The sequence below is a fragment of the Podarcis bocagei genome, assembly GCF_964188305.1.
Source record: "Podarcis bocagei genome assembly, chromosome: 15".
Classification (NCBI taxonomy): Eukaryota; Metazoa; Chordata; class Lepidosauria; order Squamata; family Lacertidae; genus Podarcis; species Podarcis bocagei.
In genome coordinates this window covers 39,691,140-39,711,295 of record NC_138141.1, presented here as the reverse complement: position 1 = coordinate 39,711,295, position 20,156 = coordinate 39,691,140, and the positions used below count along the sequence as shown (strand labels likewise).

Sequence of the window (20,156 nt, the reverse complement as noted above, 5' to 3'; positions counted from 1 at the left end):
GTTTCTAGCTACGGTGGCTATATTTCCCCTCCACAGTTGGAGGCAGTGTGCCTTTGAAGGCCAGGCTTTTCCCCACAACAGGTGGGGAGAGTTGCTGTCACACTCAGGTCCTGCTTTTAGGCTTCCCACTGGGCCAACTTGTTGGTCACCTCAAGAACAGATGGCTGGACTAGACTGGCCCTGATCCAGCAGGGCTTTTCTTACTTTCTTACGGCTAGACTGGTCTTATGGCTGATCCAACTTGGATGGCTTTACAAAAGGTTTAGACAAAAAACCAAGGAGGACAGAGCTATCAATGACAACTAGCCATGACGGCTGCAATCCATCTCTGCTGTCCAAGGCAGTATGCCACTGAATACCATTTGCTGGGAATTACAAGTAGGGAGAGTGCTGTCACGTTCAGGTCCTGTTTGCGGGCTTACGGAAGAGGCGTCTGGTTGGCCACTATGAGAAGAGGATGCGGGACTAGTTGGGCCATTGCAAACCCTCAAACATTCCTCACTTGAAAATAGGGACATTTCTCACTCTCCCCTCCCAACTGACCCTGCTCGACTTCCAATTCCCCTCCGCAGAGCATTTCCAATAATTAATAATAATAATAATAATAATAATAATAGTAGTAGTAGTAGTAGTAGTAAAGTAATAATTTATTATTTCTACCCTGCCCGTAGTAGTAGTAGTAGTAGTAGTAAAGTAATAATTTATTATTTCTACCCTGCCCATCTGGCTGGATTTCCCCAGACACTCTGGGCGGCTTTCAACAGAACATCAAAAACAGAATAAAACTTCAAACATTAAAAACTTCCCTAAACAGGGCTGCCTTCAGATGTCTTCTAAAAATTGGATAGTTGTTTATTTCCTTGATATCTGATGGGAGGACGTTCCACAGGGAGGGCGCCACTACTGAGAAGGCCCTCTGCCTGGTTCCCTGTAACCTCACTTCTCGCAGTAAGGGAGCCGCCAGAAGGCCCTCGGCGCTGGACCTCAGTGTCCAAAAGAAGGGGGAATTCCGTCACCAGTACACCACTCCACTGTTCTGAGAAAACCCGGTAATCCCCCTTTCATTTGTCCCCCTTTCTTCCCACCCAGGGTGGCGCTGCTCTCCTCTGCCTGCCCCTCAGAGCCAGCCACTCATCATGCAAGGCTGGGCCTTGGGGGTGGCAGCCTCTCCTCTCCTGTTCTCCAAGCTGCCCAAGGGAGGAGGCTGGCAGAGGTGGCCATGGAGAGGCCAGGGGATGCTCCCTCACAGCTGTAGCAGCCGCTCAGCCCAAGTGTTGGTTCATCCTCCACCCTGAACTTGGCAGCAGTGGGGCTGGCAGGGAAAATAGGGACATTCCAGGATCAAATCAGAAGCCAAGATGGTTTTCATTATTCTGGGACTGACCCTGGAAAACAGGGACACTTGGAAGGTATGCCATTGACTTATGTCCTGCAAGCAAATCAGGATGAATGTTCAATAAACAGGTTCTCTGGAAGTGTCCCAAATTCTAGAAGGCCACACAACAGAAGCAGCATAACCTATCCATTCTAGAACTGGATACAGCACAATGGAACAGAACAGAATTTCGGGCATAGGCATAGATGAGGGGTTTTTTTGTCCGTATATACACAGACTGCGATCCCTAGAGGACTGAGTTCCTCTTGTTAATCTTTCATTTAATGCTTAAGAGAAACTTGTGGACACTATGCTTATAATGGAACTTATTACCTAGAGCACATCTTCTTGTGGCAATAACAGATCTTAAAATGGAATAAACTGCTAAAATAAAGGAGGAAACAGTCAACACTGTCAGATGAATTAGTTTGCATTTTCTGATTTCAGGCATTTTAAATCAGGGCAATCGTGATCTTTTGAGGGGGAACAATATTAATTTTTTCCCAACTCTACCTAGCAATTTTACAGTCCCTTTTAAGAAGCAACTTCCACCTCAAACTGGCCTGTGCATATAGAAGAAAAGAAAACAAGGAATTGGACAGTAAATCATGACCTAATTCTCATTCCAACATTATGGATATTATACTGTTGTTTAGTTTATCGCTGATGCAAGATTTTAGTCAGCAAGGTAAGCAGATCATTCTTTCTGTTAAAAAAATATTATTCTATATTCCAATACAAAAGGTAAAGGAAGGAATCCAAACAAATTATACAAGAAACAAATATAAATAGTGGGTTCAGTTTCTCGATGGAACATGCAGAATGCATTTAACTCATAAGAAAGTTCCATTGGGCAAAATGGGACTTTCCCAAGGTTGCGTGTCCAAAATTACAGCCAGTGTGGAGTTGTGGTTAGAGTGTCAAAGTAGGACCATACAGCCTAACACACACATACCCCAAGCTCACGACAATATGTTCATAGAAACGTGAGTAAAACACATGTGGTGGTTGTTTCTTCTAGGGCACATTTGGGGGACCTTTGGCCCTCCAGATAATGCTGAACTACAACTCCCTCACCCCCATAAGACTTTTCCACTGTAGGGTTCCAGGTGCAAGTTACAGGCACACACCAAAGGAGCCACCAGGAGGAGAGTTAAGCACACTCTACCTCTCCCTTCCCAGCTCTGTTTTTCCCTATAAGGGGGCCAACTTCAGGAAAAAGAAACCTAGTTTGGAAGAGCAAATGACCATCATAGACATTGCAGCAATGGGGAGACCTTTCTCAGCTAGGAACAAACAAATTGGAGAGGAATGTATATAAGGCTGTTCATCCATTCTGCCCATTCCCTTTCAGGACTCCAGAACTATCACTGTTGCGTGCAAAGATTCTCTGAACTCCTTCCTAAAAGCACAAAAAGAATATCCATCATACTGAAAGGTAGGAGAGATTCAGGAATGCCTTCTCCTCTGTAGAGGCTGCCAAAACCACTGAGATTTCTCAAGGAACCCTCTGTTTAAAGCAGGGATGGGGAGCACATACAGCCTTCCAGGTGTTGTGGGACTCCCAACTCCCATCAGCAAGCAGAGTAGGATGGTGAGAGCCATGGTCCAGCAATGTCATCTGTGGGAAGCCACAGGTCCCTCACTTTGGCTTCAAAAAGAGGTTAATTCAGGTTGCTTCCTGATGACCTGGTTATTGAGCATTCATATTTGTTTGCACAAATTTTGCAGTGAACATGTATAACATCATCTGTTTCTTGAACATTCATTGCTTTGCATTCCACCACATACATCATCTAGGCAAGAGGCATTATCAGCATTCTGCTCTCACAGTGACCACCCAGATGCTGACAGGAAGCCTGAAAGTAGGACCTGAGTGCAACAGCGCTCTTCCCTCCTGCTGTTTCCAGCCAACTACTGCAGGCAGAACATAGCAGCCATGGCTGGTACTCATTGATAATCCTCCATGAATTTGTCTAAAATCCTTTTTGAAAGCCACACAATTTGGTGGCTATTAGTGCCTCCTGTGGCAGCGAGTTCCACAGGTTAAGTATACACTGCTGTGAGTAAAAGTACTTTCTTTTGCCTCTCCTGAATCTTCCAACATTCAGCTTCTTTGGATGTCCCTGAGTTCCACTGCTATGAGAGATGCAGAAAGCTCTCTATCCATTTCTCCTACACACCATGCATAATTTTATCAAGTCGCCTCTTGTTAGCTCAGTAGAACATGAGACTCTTAATCTCATGGCCGCAAGTTTGAGCCCCATTTTGGGTGGAAGGTTCCTGCATTGCAGGGGGTTGGACTAGATGGCACTTGTGGTCCCTTCCAACTCTACGATTCTCTTGTCTTTTCTCTAAACTAAAAAGACCCAAATGCTGCAACCTTTCCTATACTGTATAGGGGACTTGCTTCATCCCCTTGATCATTTCAGTTGCCTTTTTCTGAACCTTCCTCAGCTCCACAATATCCTTTCTGAGGTGCAGTGAGCAGAAATGCGCACAGTATTCCAAGTTGATTTCTATAGCACAGCAAGTCACACTGGACCTAACTAGGTCTGGGGCCCAGAGATTCCCCACCCTTTCCGCAGAGAGTGAGCTCACATGTGAATCTGCCTCTTCTTTTAAGCAAGTGTGCAAAGAAGTGAGAAGGAGGAGAAAGGAAGGTGAGAAGGGCACAAACAAGCTGGAATGCAAGGAAGGTGATATTTCGGAGGTGGCAAGGCATAGGCTGGAATGGTCTAAGGCTGGATCTAGACACATCAAAGAAGTGTTTCAGTTAAGTGCTTTGCAAACTTTGTATGAGAAATCAGGTTGGCAAAAACGGAACTCCACAGCACCATCTGGTGTTACAGTGTTATAATGCATATACAACTCACATAAACGCTTTTTCTTTGCCAATGCAGCTGAATCCTAAGGCCGACTTATTAAATTCCTTTATCTTAAGTAACAACTGATTTTGGGTTGTTGTTGTTTTTACTTTGTCTTTCCACAGAAAGTGAAAACACATCTAGAGAGGAGTTGTCCAGAAATCATACTGTGGCTGCTTTGCAATGTTCTGGACCTCAAGGCACCATGCAAGTACACCTCATTGTTTCCGAAAAGATGTACAGAGGGAAACTAAAAGCTATGGATCTCTTCTATGGCCTGAAACAAATCGCGGATCCTGATGAGAGGGGCTGTGATGCTAAATGCTGCTTGATATCGGCCGATCACAGAAAGAGCCTCCAGAGTCAGGCAGAAGCTAGTATTATGGGGAAAGGTAAGGAAAGGAAGGAGAGCTTGAGGGCCATGCATTGGGTTGTATTCCATGTCAGTTCAATTCAGAATAGACCCACTGAACTTAATGGACATTGGCCTGTTCATTTCAGTGAGCCCACTCTGAGTAGAATTAGTTAGCTAAAACCCATCGTCCATTTTTGCTATCTTACCCTCTTCTATGACTCATCCCTGACACGAGTGGCAAACTTCAGGCCTGGGAGCTGAGTATGGCCCTTTGAACCTCTGTATCTGGCCCTTGGAACTCCCCCAAGCCACGCCCCTCACTGGTCTTGCACTGCAGCCTGAGAGTTGTGTGCCTGGCTGGAATGTGTCCTTGGATAATAATGCCTCTTGCTTGTCAGGAGAGAGGGCAGAGAAGGGGGTGTGAGTGTGTGTATAAACTAGCCTACTGTTAAAAGGTAATTGTTCCTTTTTGCCTCTGACCCTGCATGTGGCCCTCGTATGGTTGTTCAAAAGAGAATGTGGCCCTTGGGCTGAAAAAATGGCACCCAGGTTTTTTAACATATGTATAATGCTTGGGAGGGGGGAAGGTGTTGACATCGGGGACATTACAAGATGCAAGCATTCTTTTTCAACTTTTCTAATTTAACTCCCTGGCAGATAAACACACCCCAGATACAATTTCTGTTCACAGTGCTTCTCCCAGGGGTGTCGGATTGTTTCATCATCAGCAATCAAACTAATAATGAAAATTTTGCAAGAAGTTTGGAAAAGGCAACTGAAATCCGAATCAATGCAACATGTCAAGGTAACTAATTTGGTTTTTTTCCAGTTTTGCATGAGTAAGGAGGATAATTAGCCGAAAGAAATACTGCATACTGTGCTATATTGCAGGGACAGAAGTCAGGGGAGACTTAAATTGTAATATGTTTTTTTTAAAAAAAGCTTAGATCCCACCTTTTTGCATGACTTGAGGTGCACAATTCACCAAGGAGTTATTCTGTGGATTGAAGGAATCCCATCTCAAAGTTGCTAACAGCCCTAGTGAAATTAACAAGCAACAGCAGAATAGTTAGTAAAGATCATAGAATTGTAGAGTTGGAAGGGACCCAAGGGTCATCTAGTCCAAGCCCTGCAATGAAGGAATCTCAGCTAGATCATACATGACAGATGACCACCCAACCTCTGTTTAAAAACCTCAAAGGAAGGAGAGTCTACCACCTGTATGGAGAGCCTGTTTCACCATCAGCTCTTACAGTCAGAAAGTTCTTCCTTATGTTTAGCTGGAATCTCCTTTCTTGTAACTTGAATCCCTTGGTTTGGGTCCTGCCCTCTGAAGCAGGAGAAAACAATCTTGCCCCATTCTCCATGTGGGAGCCCCTTACCTATTTGAAGATATATCCTCTTAGTCTCCTCTTTAGAAGGCTAAACATAGCCAACTCCCTCAACCATTCCTCATAAGGCTCTGCACGTGCTTCAGCTTGTCAATATCCTTCTTAAATTGTGGTGCCCAGAACTGGACACAGCAAGTCCTCAGATTGCCATATACTTAACACAGAGGGAGTGTCAACAAATTAAAAGCTCTTTCCTTACAATGCCAGCTACCTCCTCCTTATTCTCTATTTTGCCATTGTAGAACTCAACGAAGAGGAGGACTAAAAGTAGTATTATATGGCTCCGCCCATCATTAGCTCTGGCTCCACCTACTGTTAGTCTCCCTTCCTTCTGACCCACCAATCACTGTTGGTGTGCTGAAAGGTGGGGAAATACCACTCAGATTTTCTACCTCAGGCACCAAAATGTCTTGAGCAAGCTTCCTCAACCTTGGCCCTCCAGATGTTTTTGGCCTACAACTCCCATGATCCCTAGCTAGCAGAACCAGTGGTCAGGGATGATGGGAATTGTAGTCTCAAAACATCTGGAGGGCCAAGGTTGAGGAAGCCTGGTCTTGAGACTACAGATGTGTTCACATGAATGCTTACTCCACATCCAGTGGCTCCCAGTGCTACTTTTTGAAGCCACATTCACATGTTAGCCATGGTCCATATTGATCCTGCAGTTTCTTGACAAATACTGCTGTCCGATGCGGTGTGTCCCATCCCCCCCGGCCCTGATCCAGATTAAATCCGACTAGAAAACTTAACCCACCGTATCTGTGCTGTGAACATTTAAGACAGCCATTGAACATGCACAGATGAAAACATATGCTAGGCTTGCCATACGTCAGGAACATTCCTGACGTGTCCTAGTTTCCGGGTGTAAAAATGGTGTCATGGAGGAATTTTGCTAAATCTGCAAAATTTCAGGGGAAATTTGGCGATGTGATGGAAAAAGCAGTGGAAACAGCTCCAAAAGCTTAAAATCACTATTTTGCGGGGGAGGTTTTCCCCAAAAAGCTTAACAATTTTGATGGGTTTCTTTAAAAAAAAGCTTTGCAGATGTGAAGAATTCTACTTTTTGAAATATGGCAACCCTAGCATATGTTTCATGAGTAGGCGTTGGAGGGGGGTGTTTCAGGGGCAAGGAAGACAAAAAGGTCATGCATATTGGGTGAAAACATCCCCACCCCCTCTCTGATGTGAGCAAGACTCTGCAAATGCATCTTGAAACGCAGCAGGGGGAGCGACTGTTCTGCCTTTTAAAGTTGCAAATGTGAACATACCCTACAACACAGCTCCTATCTTTCATTATTACATTACCTCGCCTATTTTATGCTTCGTATTTCTCGTTCTGTCCCCAGAAACAGATGAGATGGAGGACAGGAAAAAGATAGGTGTCTTCCTGAAAATAGCCATCTTGTGTGTCATGGTGCCCCTGATGTTCTTCTTTATGGTATTTGGTGTATGCGAAGTCCCCTGTCCTGTAAGTTTGCTTGTGCCGAATCACTGCGACAATTTAAAATAAGTAAGCTGCTTTATATCGTGTCAGACTCTTGGTCCATCTAGCTCAGTGTTGTCTACACTGACTGGCAGCAGCTCTCCAGAGTTTCAGGCGGGGTTCTCTCCCGGCCCTTTCCGGAGATAGCAAGGATTGGACCTAGGACCTTTTGCATGCAATGCGGATGCTTTACCATTGAACTAGGGTCCTCACCCATATTTGCAGAGGATTCAGTGTGGAGGAAATAGTGGTGAAATTTCATGTACTGGCTAGGATTGGGGGAGAAATTCAATTCATTCATTGCATTTAAAGATGAACCTACCTAATTTGCACTTTTCTAAACAATAAGCAAACCGAAACACAGCTATCCTTTGAAAGTTGCACGTCTCTGAATTTTGCAATAGTTATACATTCACAGAAAATGTGCAAAAATGCATAACGTGAGCATAAAATGCATATATTAGTAATAATAAATACACTGGGAAATTGCTTTGCAAAAATGTGTATAATAGGCAAAACTGCATACAAGTATGTGTGTATTGGGATAAATTTACAATAAAATGCTAATCGATTTTCATGAGAATTTTTAAAAAAACAAACACAAATTGATGTGGAAACGTGGAGAACTGAACTCAAGACTGGAAAAATGAGAAACTGAAACCAAAATAGACAGATTCACCCAACCCAAGTCCTGGCCTGTCCAAGTCCCAAGGAAACTGAAGGGTGGACAAGGCAGGCTTCTTTTGGGAGGGACTGTCAAAATGTGGCCTCAATACCTGTCATGACCCCAGAGTGCAGCAATGACCGGGACACTGAACCAGAGGAAGTGGACCAGGGGCACTCAGGATGAACAGTCACTAAACAGGCCATCTGGAAACACACCGGTACCTGGTTTTGAGCCTAGTACTAGTGATTAGGAGCCAATGGAGTCTGGGGCTGGCAGGCAGGAGGCTAACGAAACACGCTTCACAGCATTGCAATGCACAGGAGGCTAGTCCCTTAGGGCAAATGAGGCCTTGCCCCACCCACCTCAGCCTGCCCTCACCCAGCCCCCACCTGCCGTACCTTATTTATGACCAATACAGAGGGTAGCATTGACTGCCAAAACATCTGGAGGGACCAGGTTGGTGAAGTCTGTCTTGAAGACATGGGCTTAGGCAGGGCTTTGTGACGGAGTTAGACCAGCCTAGCCATGCTGATAAATTTCTTCTTCACTCAGTGTTCCCTTCCTCGTTGGACGCAATGTCTCTTCCCTGCGCAAAAACATGAAGCAAAAGAGAAGAAAATGACGGAAGCCACAAATCCTGCAGCACACGGAATCCCCACCATGGTCTGTTTGTTTTTAACAGTTCAGTCGTGCTTATTCCATTCAGCTAGACGAGACTTCCCTGGGCGTAGGACGAGAGCCCTGCGTGATCAGGCTCATCTAGTCCAGCATCCTGCTCTCAAAATGGTGCGCCAGGTCCTCCAAAAGGAAGCCTACAACTTGGGCTTGAGGGCGGTAGCCCTCTCCCCACTTGTGATTCCTAGGAGTTGGTATTCAGTGGAGGTAGAACATAGCCATTGTGGCTAATAGCCATCAAAAGCTGTATACAGTGGTGCCTCGCCAGACGAAAATAATCCGTTCCTTGAGTCTCTTCGTCTAGCGGTTTTTTCCTCTTGCGAAGCAACCCTATTAGCGGATTAGCGCTATTAGCGGTTTAGCGGCTATTAAAGGCTTAGTGGCTATTAAAGGCTTAGCGGATTAGCGGCTAAAAGGCTATTAGCGGCTTAGCGGCTTAGAAAAGGGGGGGGAGCGGAAAAAAATCGGAACACTCGCAAGACATTTTCGTCTTGCAAAGCAAGCCCATAGGGAAAATCGTCTTGCGAAGCAGCTCAAAAACGGAAAACCCTTTCGTCTAGCGGGTTTTCCGTCTTGCGAGGCATTCGTCTTGCGGGGCACCACTGTACTCCATGGTTCTGGAACAAGTAGAACCCTGCCAGATCACACATAAGACCAATCCAGCCATAAGAACTTAAGAAAGGTCTTCTTAAACCAGGCCAGTGGTACATCTGCACCACCACCCCAACTCACCACCAGTCAAAAAGGTGGTATTTGCTGCCAGCTTCCTCCTCCTTTGTCTTAGGGTTGCCCTTGTTAGAACTCAAATGAGAGAAGGATGGAGACAAAATTAATTGGCTCTGTCTCTCCCTATTATGGACTCTGGCTCCATCTACTGTTGGCCTCCCTTCTTTCTGTCCTACAGTGATGAACCAGATACTCATGGGAAGCCCACAAACTGGGCCTGAATGTGACAGCCCATTCCCCACTTGCAATTCCCGGCCCAATTTGTGTAACCCCCCTTTCAAAGTCATTCAAGTTGGTGGCCATCTCTAAAAACAAAAAAAAACATGCAAGTTAATTATTGCACATGGAAGTAAAAGATTTGGAATTGCTTTTCCAGTCCTGCATTGAACTGACAAAATCCACCCCCATGTTAGCAGTACTGTTTAATATGCAAAAGTTGGACTTGTTATATTATAAAGTAGATTTTTCATTTGTTTTCCAGGCAGAAGTTTAACATCAAGTCCCAACACCCCCAAAACATCTTAATTCAGGAGTGTTTAGGCATTGCTTCTGAAATAAGTGAAATAAAAGGTGTTTTCTCATTTACTGGGTCGTGTGTGTGTGTGTGCGTGTGTTTAAAATTCTCAACATGATCTCAGAAATAGCAAATTCAAGCTACATCTCCCCCTTTATGTAATCAAAATTTCTTTTTAAAAATTCTCTTTATTTGGGCTTAAGTGGGGCAGTGTTTTCATTTGTCAGAGTTATTGTTCATTTATGTGTTTATTTTTTATTTGTTGTATGCATATATTTTGTACAGTTGTTGAAGTATTTAATCATTTACACAAAGCCTTTACACACACACCTGACACAACTTATTGTCAGCACATATATAACACACTACCATAAACACCATCCTATACATGTTTCACGCACATAAAAACCTAGAGGCGGTTGGTCATTTTTCCATTTTTACATGTGCCAGGTGTTTGCAAAAAAAATTATCCCTCCCCTATTTATATTCAAAAGGGACACGGGTGGCGCTGTGGGTAAAACCTCAGCGCCTAGGACTTGCCGATCGCATGGTCGGAGGTTCAAATCCCCGTGGCGGGGTGCGCTCCCGCTGCTCGGTCCCAGCGCCTGCCAACCTAGCAGTTCGAAAGCACCCCCGGGTGCAAGTAGATAAATGTTGTTGTTGTTTAGTCGTTTAGTCGTGTCCGACTCTTCGTGACCCCATGGACCAGAGCACGCCAGGCACTTCTGTCCTCCACTGCCTCCCGCAGTTTGATCAAACTCATGCTGGTAGCTTCAAGAACACCATCCAACCATCTCATTCTCTGTCGTCCCCTTCTCCTTGTGCCCTCCATCTTTCCCAACATCAGGGTCTTTTCCAGGGAGTCTTCTCTTCTCATGAGGTGGCCAAAGTATTGGAGCCTCAGCTTCACGATCTGTCCTTCCAGTGAGCGCTCAGGGCTGATTTCCTTCAGAATGGAGAGGTTTGATCTTCTTGCAGTCCATGGGACTCTCAAGAGTCTCCTCCAGCACCATAATTCAAAAGCATCAATTCTTCGGCGATCAGCCTTCTTTATGGTCCAGCTCTCACTTCCATACATCACTACTGGGAAAACCATGGCTTTTACTATACGGACCTTTGTTGGCAAGGTGATGTCTCTGCTTTTTAAGATGTTGTCTAGGTTTGCCATCGCCTTTCTCCCAAGGAGCAGGCGTCTTTTAATTTCGTGACTGCTGTCACCATCTGCACTGATCATGGAGCCCAAGAAAGTAAAATCTCTCACTGCCTCCATTTCTTCCCCTTCTATTTGCCAGGAGGTGATGGGCCCAGTGGCCATGATCTTCGTTTTTTTGATGTTGAGCTTCAGACCATATTTTGCGCTCTCCTCTTTCACCCTCATTAAAAGGTTCTTTAATTCCTCTTCACTTTCTGCCATCAAGGTGGTGTCATCTGCATATCTGAGGTTGTTGATATTTCTTCCGGCAATCTTAATTCCGGCTTGGGATTCATCCAGCCCAGCCTTTCGCATGATGAATTCTGCATATAAGTTAAATAAGCAGGGAGACAATATACAGCCTTGCCGTACTCCTTTCCCAATTTGGAACCAATCAGTTGTTCCATATCCAGTTCTAACTGTAGCTTCTTGTCCCACATAGAGATTTCTCAGGAGACAGATGAGGTGATCAGGCACTCCCATTTCTTTAAGAGATTGCCATAGTTTGCTGTGGTCAACACAGTCAAAGGCTTTTGCATAGTCAATGAAGCAGAAGTAGATGTCTTTCTGGAACTCTCTAGCTTTCTCCATAATCCAGCGCATGTTTGCAATTTGGTCTCTGGTTCCTCTGCCTCTTCTAAATCCAGCTTGCACTTCTGGGAGTTCTCGGTCCACATACTGCTTGAGCCTTCCTTGTAGAATTTTAAGCATAACCTTGCTAGCATGTGAAATGAGTGAAATTGTGCGGTAGTTGGAGCATTCTTTGGCACTGCCTTTCTTTGGGATTGGGATGTAGACTGATCTTCTCCAATCCTCTGGCCACTGCTGAGTTTTCCAAACTTGCTGGCATATTGAGTGTAGCACTTTAACAGCATCATCTTTTAAAATTTTAAACAGTTCAGCTGGAATACCATCACTTCCACTGGCCTTGTTATTTGCAGTGCTTTCTAAGGCCCATTTGACTTCACTCTCCAGGATGTCTGGCTCAAGGTCAGCAACCACACTACCTGGGGTGTACGAGACATCCATATCTTTCTGGTATAATTCCTCTGTGTATTCTTGCCACCTCTTCTTGATGTCTTCTGCTTCAGTTAGGTCTTTACCACTTTTGTCCTTTATTATGGTAATCTTTGTACGGAATGTTCCTTTCATATTTCCGATTTTCATAAAAATTTTCAAGAAAGCAAAGTGGCTGTCCAACGAGGCCTTACAAATAACGGGGGAGAGAAGGCAAGCAAAATGCGAGGGAGATAGTGAAAGATACAGGAAATTGAATGCAGATTTCCAAAGAATAGCAAGGAGAGACAAGAAGGCCTTCTTAAACGAGCAATGCAAAGAAATAGAGGAAAGCAACAGAATGGGAAGAACCAGAGATCTGTTCAAGAAAATCGGAAATATGAAAGTAGATAAATAGGGACCGCTTACTAGCAGGAAGGTAAACGGCGTTTCCGTGTGCGGCTCTGGCTCGCCAGAGCAGCTTCGTCACGCTGGCCACGTGACCCAGAAGTGTCTCCGGACAGCGCTGGCCCCCGGCCTCTTAAGTGAGATGGGCACACAACCCTAGAGTCGGACACGACTGGCCCGTACAGGCAGGGGTACCTTTACCTTTACCTTTATTTATATTCAAAATATTTTATTCTAAAAAGTACTTGTGTCTCAACTCGGCAGTGTGTCAAGTGGATGTTTATTTTAATACTGCTGAACTGCTTTACTTGGTGCCATCAACGTTTGCTTCATTTTATTTAACTTATTTGTACAAGTTGACCAAACATTTAAATTGTAATGCAACAACACCTTAAGCCACCACTTCACATTTTGCTTAAGCAGAATCCTAGACATGTCAATACTCTTCCTTGTAGTGACCATTATTATTATTAACCAAAGTTCTCCCAGTTACCCAAAGGTAGTTTACCCCTCAAAGAGCTATAAATCTCCAGCGTCTAAGCGACAGTTATTTGGGGGGAAATAAATCTATTACCTATGTGCTTTAAATATATGGCACACATAGAGCTTTCTCAACGTATATTTCTTTACAGGCGCTAATTTTTTCCTCAGCAATGTATTGTCATTTCCGTTTGTCGTGTCCCACAGCTGTGTAATCCGTTTTCCCTTATTGGTTTATTATTATTCATTTTACATGAAAACCATTTTTTCAAAAAAAATGTGTTTACTCCCAAGTAATCTTGGCATATTACGAATATATTCTACGGCTACCGTGAGCCTTCTTCGTTCTACTTATGTGCGTTCAAGGTGAGAATATATATATATATACAGTATACAATACAGTATTCTGAGGTGAGGAGGAAGACGGGAGGGGGAGGGGAGGAGCGCGCGCACGCGCACGCGGTCTCGACAGCCCACGTGCACAGCCACCCGTCGGGCCCGAGCACGTTCCAGAGAGAGAGAAAGAGCGTGAGCGCAACGGACGGCTGCGAGGGGGAGAGGGAGGGGCCGCCTGCGCCGCCCCGTTCTGCGTGGAACGCACGTAATTTAAAGCCGGTTCGAGTCGGCAAAGCAAGCGAAAGACCAGCAAAAGCGAGGCAGGTAATCAAGGGGCGGGGCTGCGGTGTGCTTCGCGGCGGGGAGGGGAGAGGGAGAGAAAAGGGGCGGGGCGGCTGTGTCGGAAGAGCGGAAGTAACCGGGTGGCTTGTGTGTTGGGACGGGGGGGGGGAATGAAAGGAACGGCACATTCAGGAGGGGAGGGGGAAATGGAACGAAAGCCAGGCGCGCCCCTGGTCAGCGCGTGCGCTCTCGCTGTCTGAGGCGGAGCCCGGATGGAACTCGCTCTCGCGTACGCTGCCGACTGCTTCACCTCATTGGCCAAGGGGGGGAACGAGGGAGCGCGTGGTTGCTGTGACGTTGAGGCGTCAGTTGGGGAGGGGGGAGTATAAAAGGTTGTGGGAAGGAAGGGAAGGTTGATTTCGAAGGGCCTGACAAGACCTGTGTCTTGATGGAGTCTGGTGATGGAGGGGGGAATTCCCCCCCAACCACACAGACACACCTTTTGTTGTTCTTGATTTATTTTTTCCATAGAGTATACACCTTACACCAGGCTTCCTCAACCTCAGCCCTCCAGATGTTTTGAGACTACAATCCACATCATCCCTGACCACTGGTCCTGCTAGCTAGGGATCATGGGAGTTGTAGGCCAAAAACATCTGAAGGAGGTTGAGGAAGCCTGCCTTACTGCCTCCCATTCCCACTAGCCACATGCTTCAGCTACTCATTGATAGAACTGCTGTTAAAATCAAATTTGATTTTTGTTCCATCTTATGTTCAGTGTTAACACCTGTGATGCTCCAGATGTCTTATCTATTATTTATAAAAACATATATTTATAAAAGCAGGTATATATACACACCGAGAGAGTTTACAACAATGGAACATAAAACTACAGTAAAAGCAATATAGAAAGTTAAAATCAGACACCCATTATTTTATCTACGTCATAAAATTTATATACTGCTTGATTGCAGAAAAACCTCAAAGCGTTTTACAAAAAGGATAAAATAAAATTACTACTAAATATTTAGAGCCGTCATTTAAAACATAGATAAGGTTTAAACTACAATGTAATAGACATGATTTAAAACTTCTACAGTTCTACACAATCTAAATGAGAATGTATTCAGCAGCCACAGAAAAGGATGGGTGAAAGAGCCTGTTTTATATCAATTGGCAGGGAGTTCCAAAGTGTCGGTGTTGCCACACTAGACAATCATGTTCTTACAGAAGCGGTGTGGGTATTATGTAAAAGTGTCAGTTCCGCCAGTTGAAGTGGTCAGGTGGGCACAAGTTGAAACAGAAGGCAACTGCTGAATCTCTATTAGCAGAGCCTTCCACAATACTGAACCAATGACGCTGACGGCTCTATTTCTTGTTGACGGCATTTCCAGGCAGAGCTGGGAGCGTCCCCTGCCTGAAACCCTGGAAGGCTACTGCCAGTCAGTGTGGACAGTATTGAGCTAGATGGCCCAATGGTCTGACTCAGTATAAGGCATCTTCCTGTATTCCTATATTTTTCTTCCAGGGGCCTACAAACGGGCACACATCTTTATTTTTCTTTTTACAGGGGTTGAGCATCACTGGAAAGCTTAATTCAATGAGAGATTGTAGTCTTTAAGTGAAGTTCAGGTGCCCAAGGGAGGAACATGGAGCGTCTGACATCGTTCAGCAGTAAGTAGAGTCACTCAAAGGTTGCTGATAGTGCTTGCAATGTGAATCCCCAACTTTCATAAATAGGTAGTGCTAGGTGAAAGATACCACCTGATCTGGCGAGATCATAAGTGAATGTGGAATGATATGTGGCTATGCAACTTACTTCTGTTTCTCATGTTCCGAGAACATGTTCCTTATTGTAGCCAAAATGGCCCCAGCCACATTCAAGGGGGAGGTAGTAGCAGCCTTGGGAAACCCCAAGATTTACAGAGGAAACCCAGAAATCCATATAAAATCCATTTCCTGGCATTCCATCTCAACTAGTGCAGGCAAGGGGAACCTTTGGCCCTCCAGATGTTATTAAACTACTACTCCCATCATCCCATTCCACTGGCTGTGCTTGCTGTGGGTGATGGGAGCTGTAGTTCAGCAGTGTCTGGGTAGCCAAATGTTTCCTGTACCTGCGTAGAATGGGGTTGAACAGATATGAACCAGCTTGAGTTTTGATGGCTGGCGTCACTAGGGACATGTAGTAGTTTCAGTGTCCACCCAACTAGTGTCTGTTGGCACAAAAACACCCTGGCCTACGCAGAAGGTCCCAGATTCAAAACACAGCATCGCCAGAAAGGGCTGGGGAAATGTTCTGATCTGAAACTGAGTTAGATGGAACAATGGTCTGATTCAGTATAGGGCAGTTTCCTATCTATCTTTTTCTTTTTAATTTTTTTTCTCAATAAAAAAATCACAATTACACGCCTTTCAAACAAATACATCCGGTACAATAACATATTTCACTTCCCTCCCCCCTTTTGTGGTTTCTTTTCTGATTTAAATTTTTAACACTGCATTTTCCACTTTGCTCCGTTTTTAAGTTATTCTTCCATTTCTCTTGATAATAATTTTAACTGCTTGATTTAAGTTAACCCTACTAATGAACTTGCTTGCATGCTAGGATTTTTCAAATATTCCACAAACTTTCCCCACCGTGTCCTATTTACCTTAACATGTAGATGTATTACTGTGTCAGTTTCTCCGCCGACAACAAGTGAAGGAGTTTGCTTTGCAAAATGGCGCCCAAGCTTTATTACGTATTGGTCTTGTTGGCTTTACAGATGACCCTTTTGACAAGCCGCCATGCCGAGGGTGTTCCTCTTACCTCGCAGAACCTTACATAAAGTGTGCAGAGTGCGGCCCACCTCCCTTCTTGCTGTGCTTGCAGGTAAACTTACATTTACAAGGAGAGAAATGAAGGAGGGTTGAGTTACCAAGCCTGTTGTGTTCTCCCAGGATGCTGAAAGCCAAGTAGCCAGATCACCAGGAAGCAGACTAGGGCATATCAATAAGACAAGAGCTCCCAGCTCTTGCTGCTGCTTTTTCTTTTGTATAGCTGGCAGTGGCTCACATAGGGGGTCACCAGCGTGGAACCCGAGGCACCAGTGTGCCTGCCATTATCTCCTGCGGTGCTCTGAAAGGTCTCCAAAAACATTTCTTCAGAAATCAACAATACCTGAGAAACTGTTTGTGCTCCCTGCTCAGTCCCTGTTCGTACCAGCTCAGCCTCTCCTATGCTGAAGTTAATATAGCATGCCTCCATAGCAGCCATTTTCTGTCTCCCATGGCACTCTCTCATAATTACAAATCTGCCCACTAGCCCAAAATGGCTGCTGACTCCTGAGCTAACAACTCCAAGCTGTGCCAAAGTCTTGTCAGAAGTCACCTGCAAACAGATTGCTATTCTTTGTTGTAAAGCAGTCTTCTTGCCAACGTGAGCCTGTGAATTATAGTCAATGGTGTTATATGCTGGAGTCAGCCCCTTTTCAGTGTGTTTAACAGTTTATTTATTGCATAGCACCAATAAAAGGAAACTTTGTTAGAAAGGTTCCAGGAAATAACTATAGGGAAGGGATGTTTTGTTTGTGATCAAGGCATCCCTGTGTCCTTTTCATTTTACCTCTTTATAGTCAGTTTCCCATCTACAGAAAGAAGGAAGAAAAGTAACCTAGTGGCAAACTCCTTTGTTTTGCAGTGCTTCACAATAGGATTTGAGTACAAGAAACACCAGAGCGACCACACCTATGAAATAGTGGTAAATGCACCTTTCTGATTACCTTGCTTTTTCTTCTCGTTGTCAGCCTCCGGGAGATGCATCTTGATCAGGCACCCCCAACCTTCTGCCCTCCAGATGTTTTGGACTACAATTCCCATCATCCCTGACCACTGGTCCTGTTAGCTAGGGATCATGGGAGTTGTAGGTCAAAAACATGTGGAGGGCTGCAGGTTGGGGATGCCTGAACTTGATAGAACGGGGATTTGAGGTCAGAAGCCAGTGGTAGTTGTGGCGATGCCAGATTTGCGCACACAAGCACATAGGATGCACAGTCCCCCTCCTCAGCCAATGCTTGCAGATCAGCCCTTTGATATTGCCTCCTTTCAGCTCTTCTAATGATCACTCTGGCAACCAGGGAGGGGGCAATTTGCATCCTCATCAGGGGGCTGGCTTGGCCTTAAATGACTGCCCACCCCAGCATTGTGTCTAATTAAAAGAAGAAGATGTTTCCAAAATTAGTGGGGTCTTGGGGATGGAGAGCAGAAAAATTTGCTTGGAAGGCCCAATCTAGTCCTGCCTAGACCAGGTTTTAGCCACTTTGCATTAGAAGATTCATTACATTGGGGTAGCCAGTGTGGTCCTCTCTTGATGCCTGTGAACGACAACTCCCAATTCCCTTCAGCCAGCATGCCAAATGGTCAGGGATGGTGGGAGTTGTAGTCTAGCAAGGGGGGGAGGGCACTTCATTGGCTACCTCTACCCTAGATATTACTTTGTAGAACAATAATGTTTTTCCTCGTGTACTGAATTAACCAGAAAACACTTTAGTTAAATTGTTATGTCATGAAGAACAGTTACATTTTCTGTTCCACTGAAACTCCTAAAACAGGTTTCCCATTGAACAGTGGTTGTTTTTCTGGGGGGTAGTGGGGTGTGTTTTGTTTGTTTTTTAATCTGTCATGCCCATGTTACTTCTGGAATTATAGCCACAGAGAAGTAAACGAAGAGGTCTTCGTTGTGTTCTGTAATACCACTTTCAGGAGCTAACCGTAATTATAGCTTGTGAGATATTTACATTACGTGATAATAACTTGAAATTCCTGTGGCATGCTGCTGGAGCTTTTAAACTGTCATTCCAGAAGCAGCAGTCTGATCTCTTGTTCCCCAGCTACTGGAATAATTTGTTTTCGTACATGTAGACCTAAGGAAATGTACTACTCAGCAATGGACATTTGCAGTCCCACATACCAGATTTAAATGGTGCCTCAGAAGGAAGTCACTGAGTTATGAACACCATTTATGAACATAAGATAGCCTGTCGGATCAGGCCAAGCTACATTTGAGCATCCTTAACAAACTACAGTTCCTGGAATTCTTTGGGGAAGGCCATGTGCTTTAATTGTATCTTATGCATGTGATCTGTATTATGAAGAGAGTATGTTATGGTTATATTCTGATGTCAACACAGATCAGTCATCCAGTGAAGCTGGATGCAGGACAGATAAAAGAAAGCATTTATTCACACAGCGCATGCTGTATTGGCCCGTATATAAGCCACACTTTTTTCCAAATTCTGATTGTGAAAAATTAAAGTGCGGTTTATATTAATGACCTTATGCCGCTGGCAAAGTGGCACGGCTCCCCCGACCCATGGGAGCACGGGGCAACAGCCCGCAGCCCGCCCACCACTCCCAAGCCTCCCCTACACCGGATGAGGGAAGGGGGGAAGGCCACCGGCAAAGTGGTGCGGCTCCCCCCAGAAAGCAGCACAGGGCAATGGCGCTCGTCCCGTCCGCGGCTCCCAAGTCTCCCCGAAGCCGCCAAATTTTAAAGGTGTGACTTCTGTGCGGTTGCGGCTTATATTCAGGCCAATACGGTAGTTAAACTTCAGATCTCCCTCTCACAGGAGACATTGATGGCCACCATCAATGAGACCATTTTTATTTGGACTGAGTTTGGTTGTCACCAGGAGATGGGGATTCCTGAGCTGAGTTGACGGCCAGAGCTCAATCGGTTGCAAGTTGGGGCTTTAATGTGCCGTTTGTATATATGTGTTCTAACGTGTTGTTCCTCGTCTTGATTTTTGGTGACGAGGCAAGTTCAAAATGCCACTAAAGGCTGTGATGGGTGGGATTTAAGCTACTGAACACCATGCTCAGAATCACATCCAAAATTAGTTCCCTTCCTTGTTTCCCCATATCACCAGACATCCAACTTCCCCGTCCTTGATCCGACTTGGACAGCTCAAGAAGAAATGGCCCTCTTAGAAGCTGTGATGGATTGTGGCTTTGGAAACTGGTGAGAGTTTTATGCCTGATTAAACATTGAGATCTGTCCCGCTTTGGTGGGTAATGCAAAACAGAGCAATCCTCCTCCTGATGGATGCATAACCAGAACTATTCCCCCTCCTCTCTCTCTTATAGGCAGGATGTAGCAAATCAGATGAACACAAAGACGAAAGAGGAGTGTGAAAAACATTACATGAAGCATTTCATCAACAACCCCCTCTTTGCATCCACGCTATTAAATCTGAAGCAAGCGGAAGAGAATCAACACAGTGACACAGCCATCCCGTTTTATTGTAAGAGTCCATGGCAGGGACAGAGGCAGCATTTCACATTCCCAGATTAGCCAGTGTGGTGCCCTTCAGGGGCTGTTAGGACTACAACTCCCATCAGCCCTAGCCAGCACAACCAGTACAGTCGT

General features: G+C 45.0%; 3 protein-coding genes across 6 annotated transcripts in view; 2 read left to right on the top strand and 1 right to left on the bottom strand.

Moving 5' to 3' along the window:
• ACACA (acetyl-CoA carboxylase alpha) overlaps nt 1-5,617 on the bottom strand; it is a 204,061-nt gene extending 198,444 nt beyond the window's left edge. Inside the window, exon 1 of the mRNA XM_081172826.1 lies at nt 5,552-5,617. The gene's annotated coding sequence lies outside the window, so the exon portion shown is untranslated. The remainder of the gene's footprint in view (nt 1-5,551) is intronic.
• LOC308574858 (uncharacterized protein C17orf78) lies at nt 1,551-10,120 on the top strand. Of its 2 annotated transcripts, none has more exons than XR_014002592.1 (7): nt 1,551-2,063; nt 2,730-2,813; nt 4,368-4,634; nt 5,255-5,402; nt 7,335-7,456; nt 8,691-8,801; nt 10,021-10,120. XR_014002592.1 is itself a non-coding variant. In XM_081173203.1 (7 exons), exons 1-7 carry the CDS (start codon nt 2,009-2,011, stop codon nt 10,030-10,032), a joined length of 765 nt encoding a protein of 254 aa, XP_081029329.1. In that variant the 5' UTR covers nt 1,552-2,008; the 3' UTR covers nt 10,033-10,120. The 2 variants fall into 2 exon arrangements, 1 of the variants encoding a protein (XP_081029329.1); XM_081173203.1 differs by having other exon boundaries at nt 1,552-2,063; nt 5,289-5,402.
• Nucleotides 10,121-13,602: 3,482 nt separating this feature from the next.
• TADA2A (transcriptional adaptor 2A) overlaps nt 13,603-20,156 on the top strand; it is a 29,766-nt gene continuing 23,212 nt past the window's right edge. The window contains exons 1-6 of one of the 3 annotated variants that reach the window (XM_081173107.1): nt 13,603-13,789; nt 15,318-15,421; nt 16,516-16,622; nt 17,430-17,489; nt 19,657-19,748; nt 19,874-20,031. In XM_081173107.1, the coding sequence (XP_081029233.1) occupies nt 15,397-15,421; nt 16,516-16,622; nt 17,430-17,489; nt 19,657-19,748; nt 19,874-20,031 (442 nt within the window). In that variant the 5' untranslated portion in view covers nt 13,603-13,789; nt 15,318-15,396. Of the gene's footprint in view, nt 13,790-15,317; nt 15,431-16,507; nt 16,623-17,429; nt 17,490-19,656; nt 19,749-19,873; nt 20,032-20,156 lie in introns of those variants that run through there. The other 2 variants (XM_081173106.1, XM_081173108.1) reach the window with 2 other exon arrangements.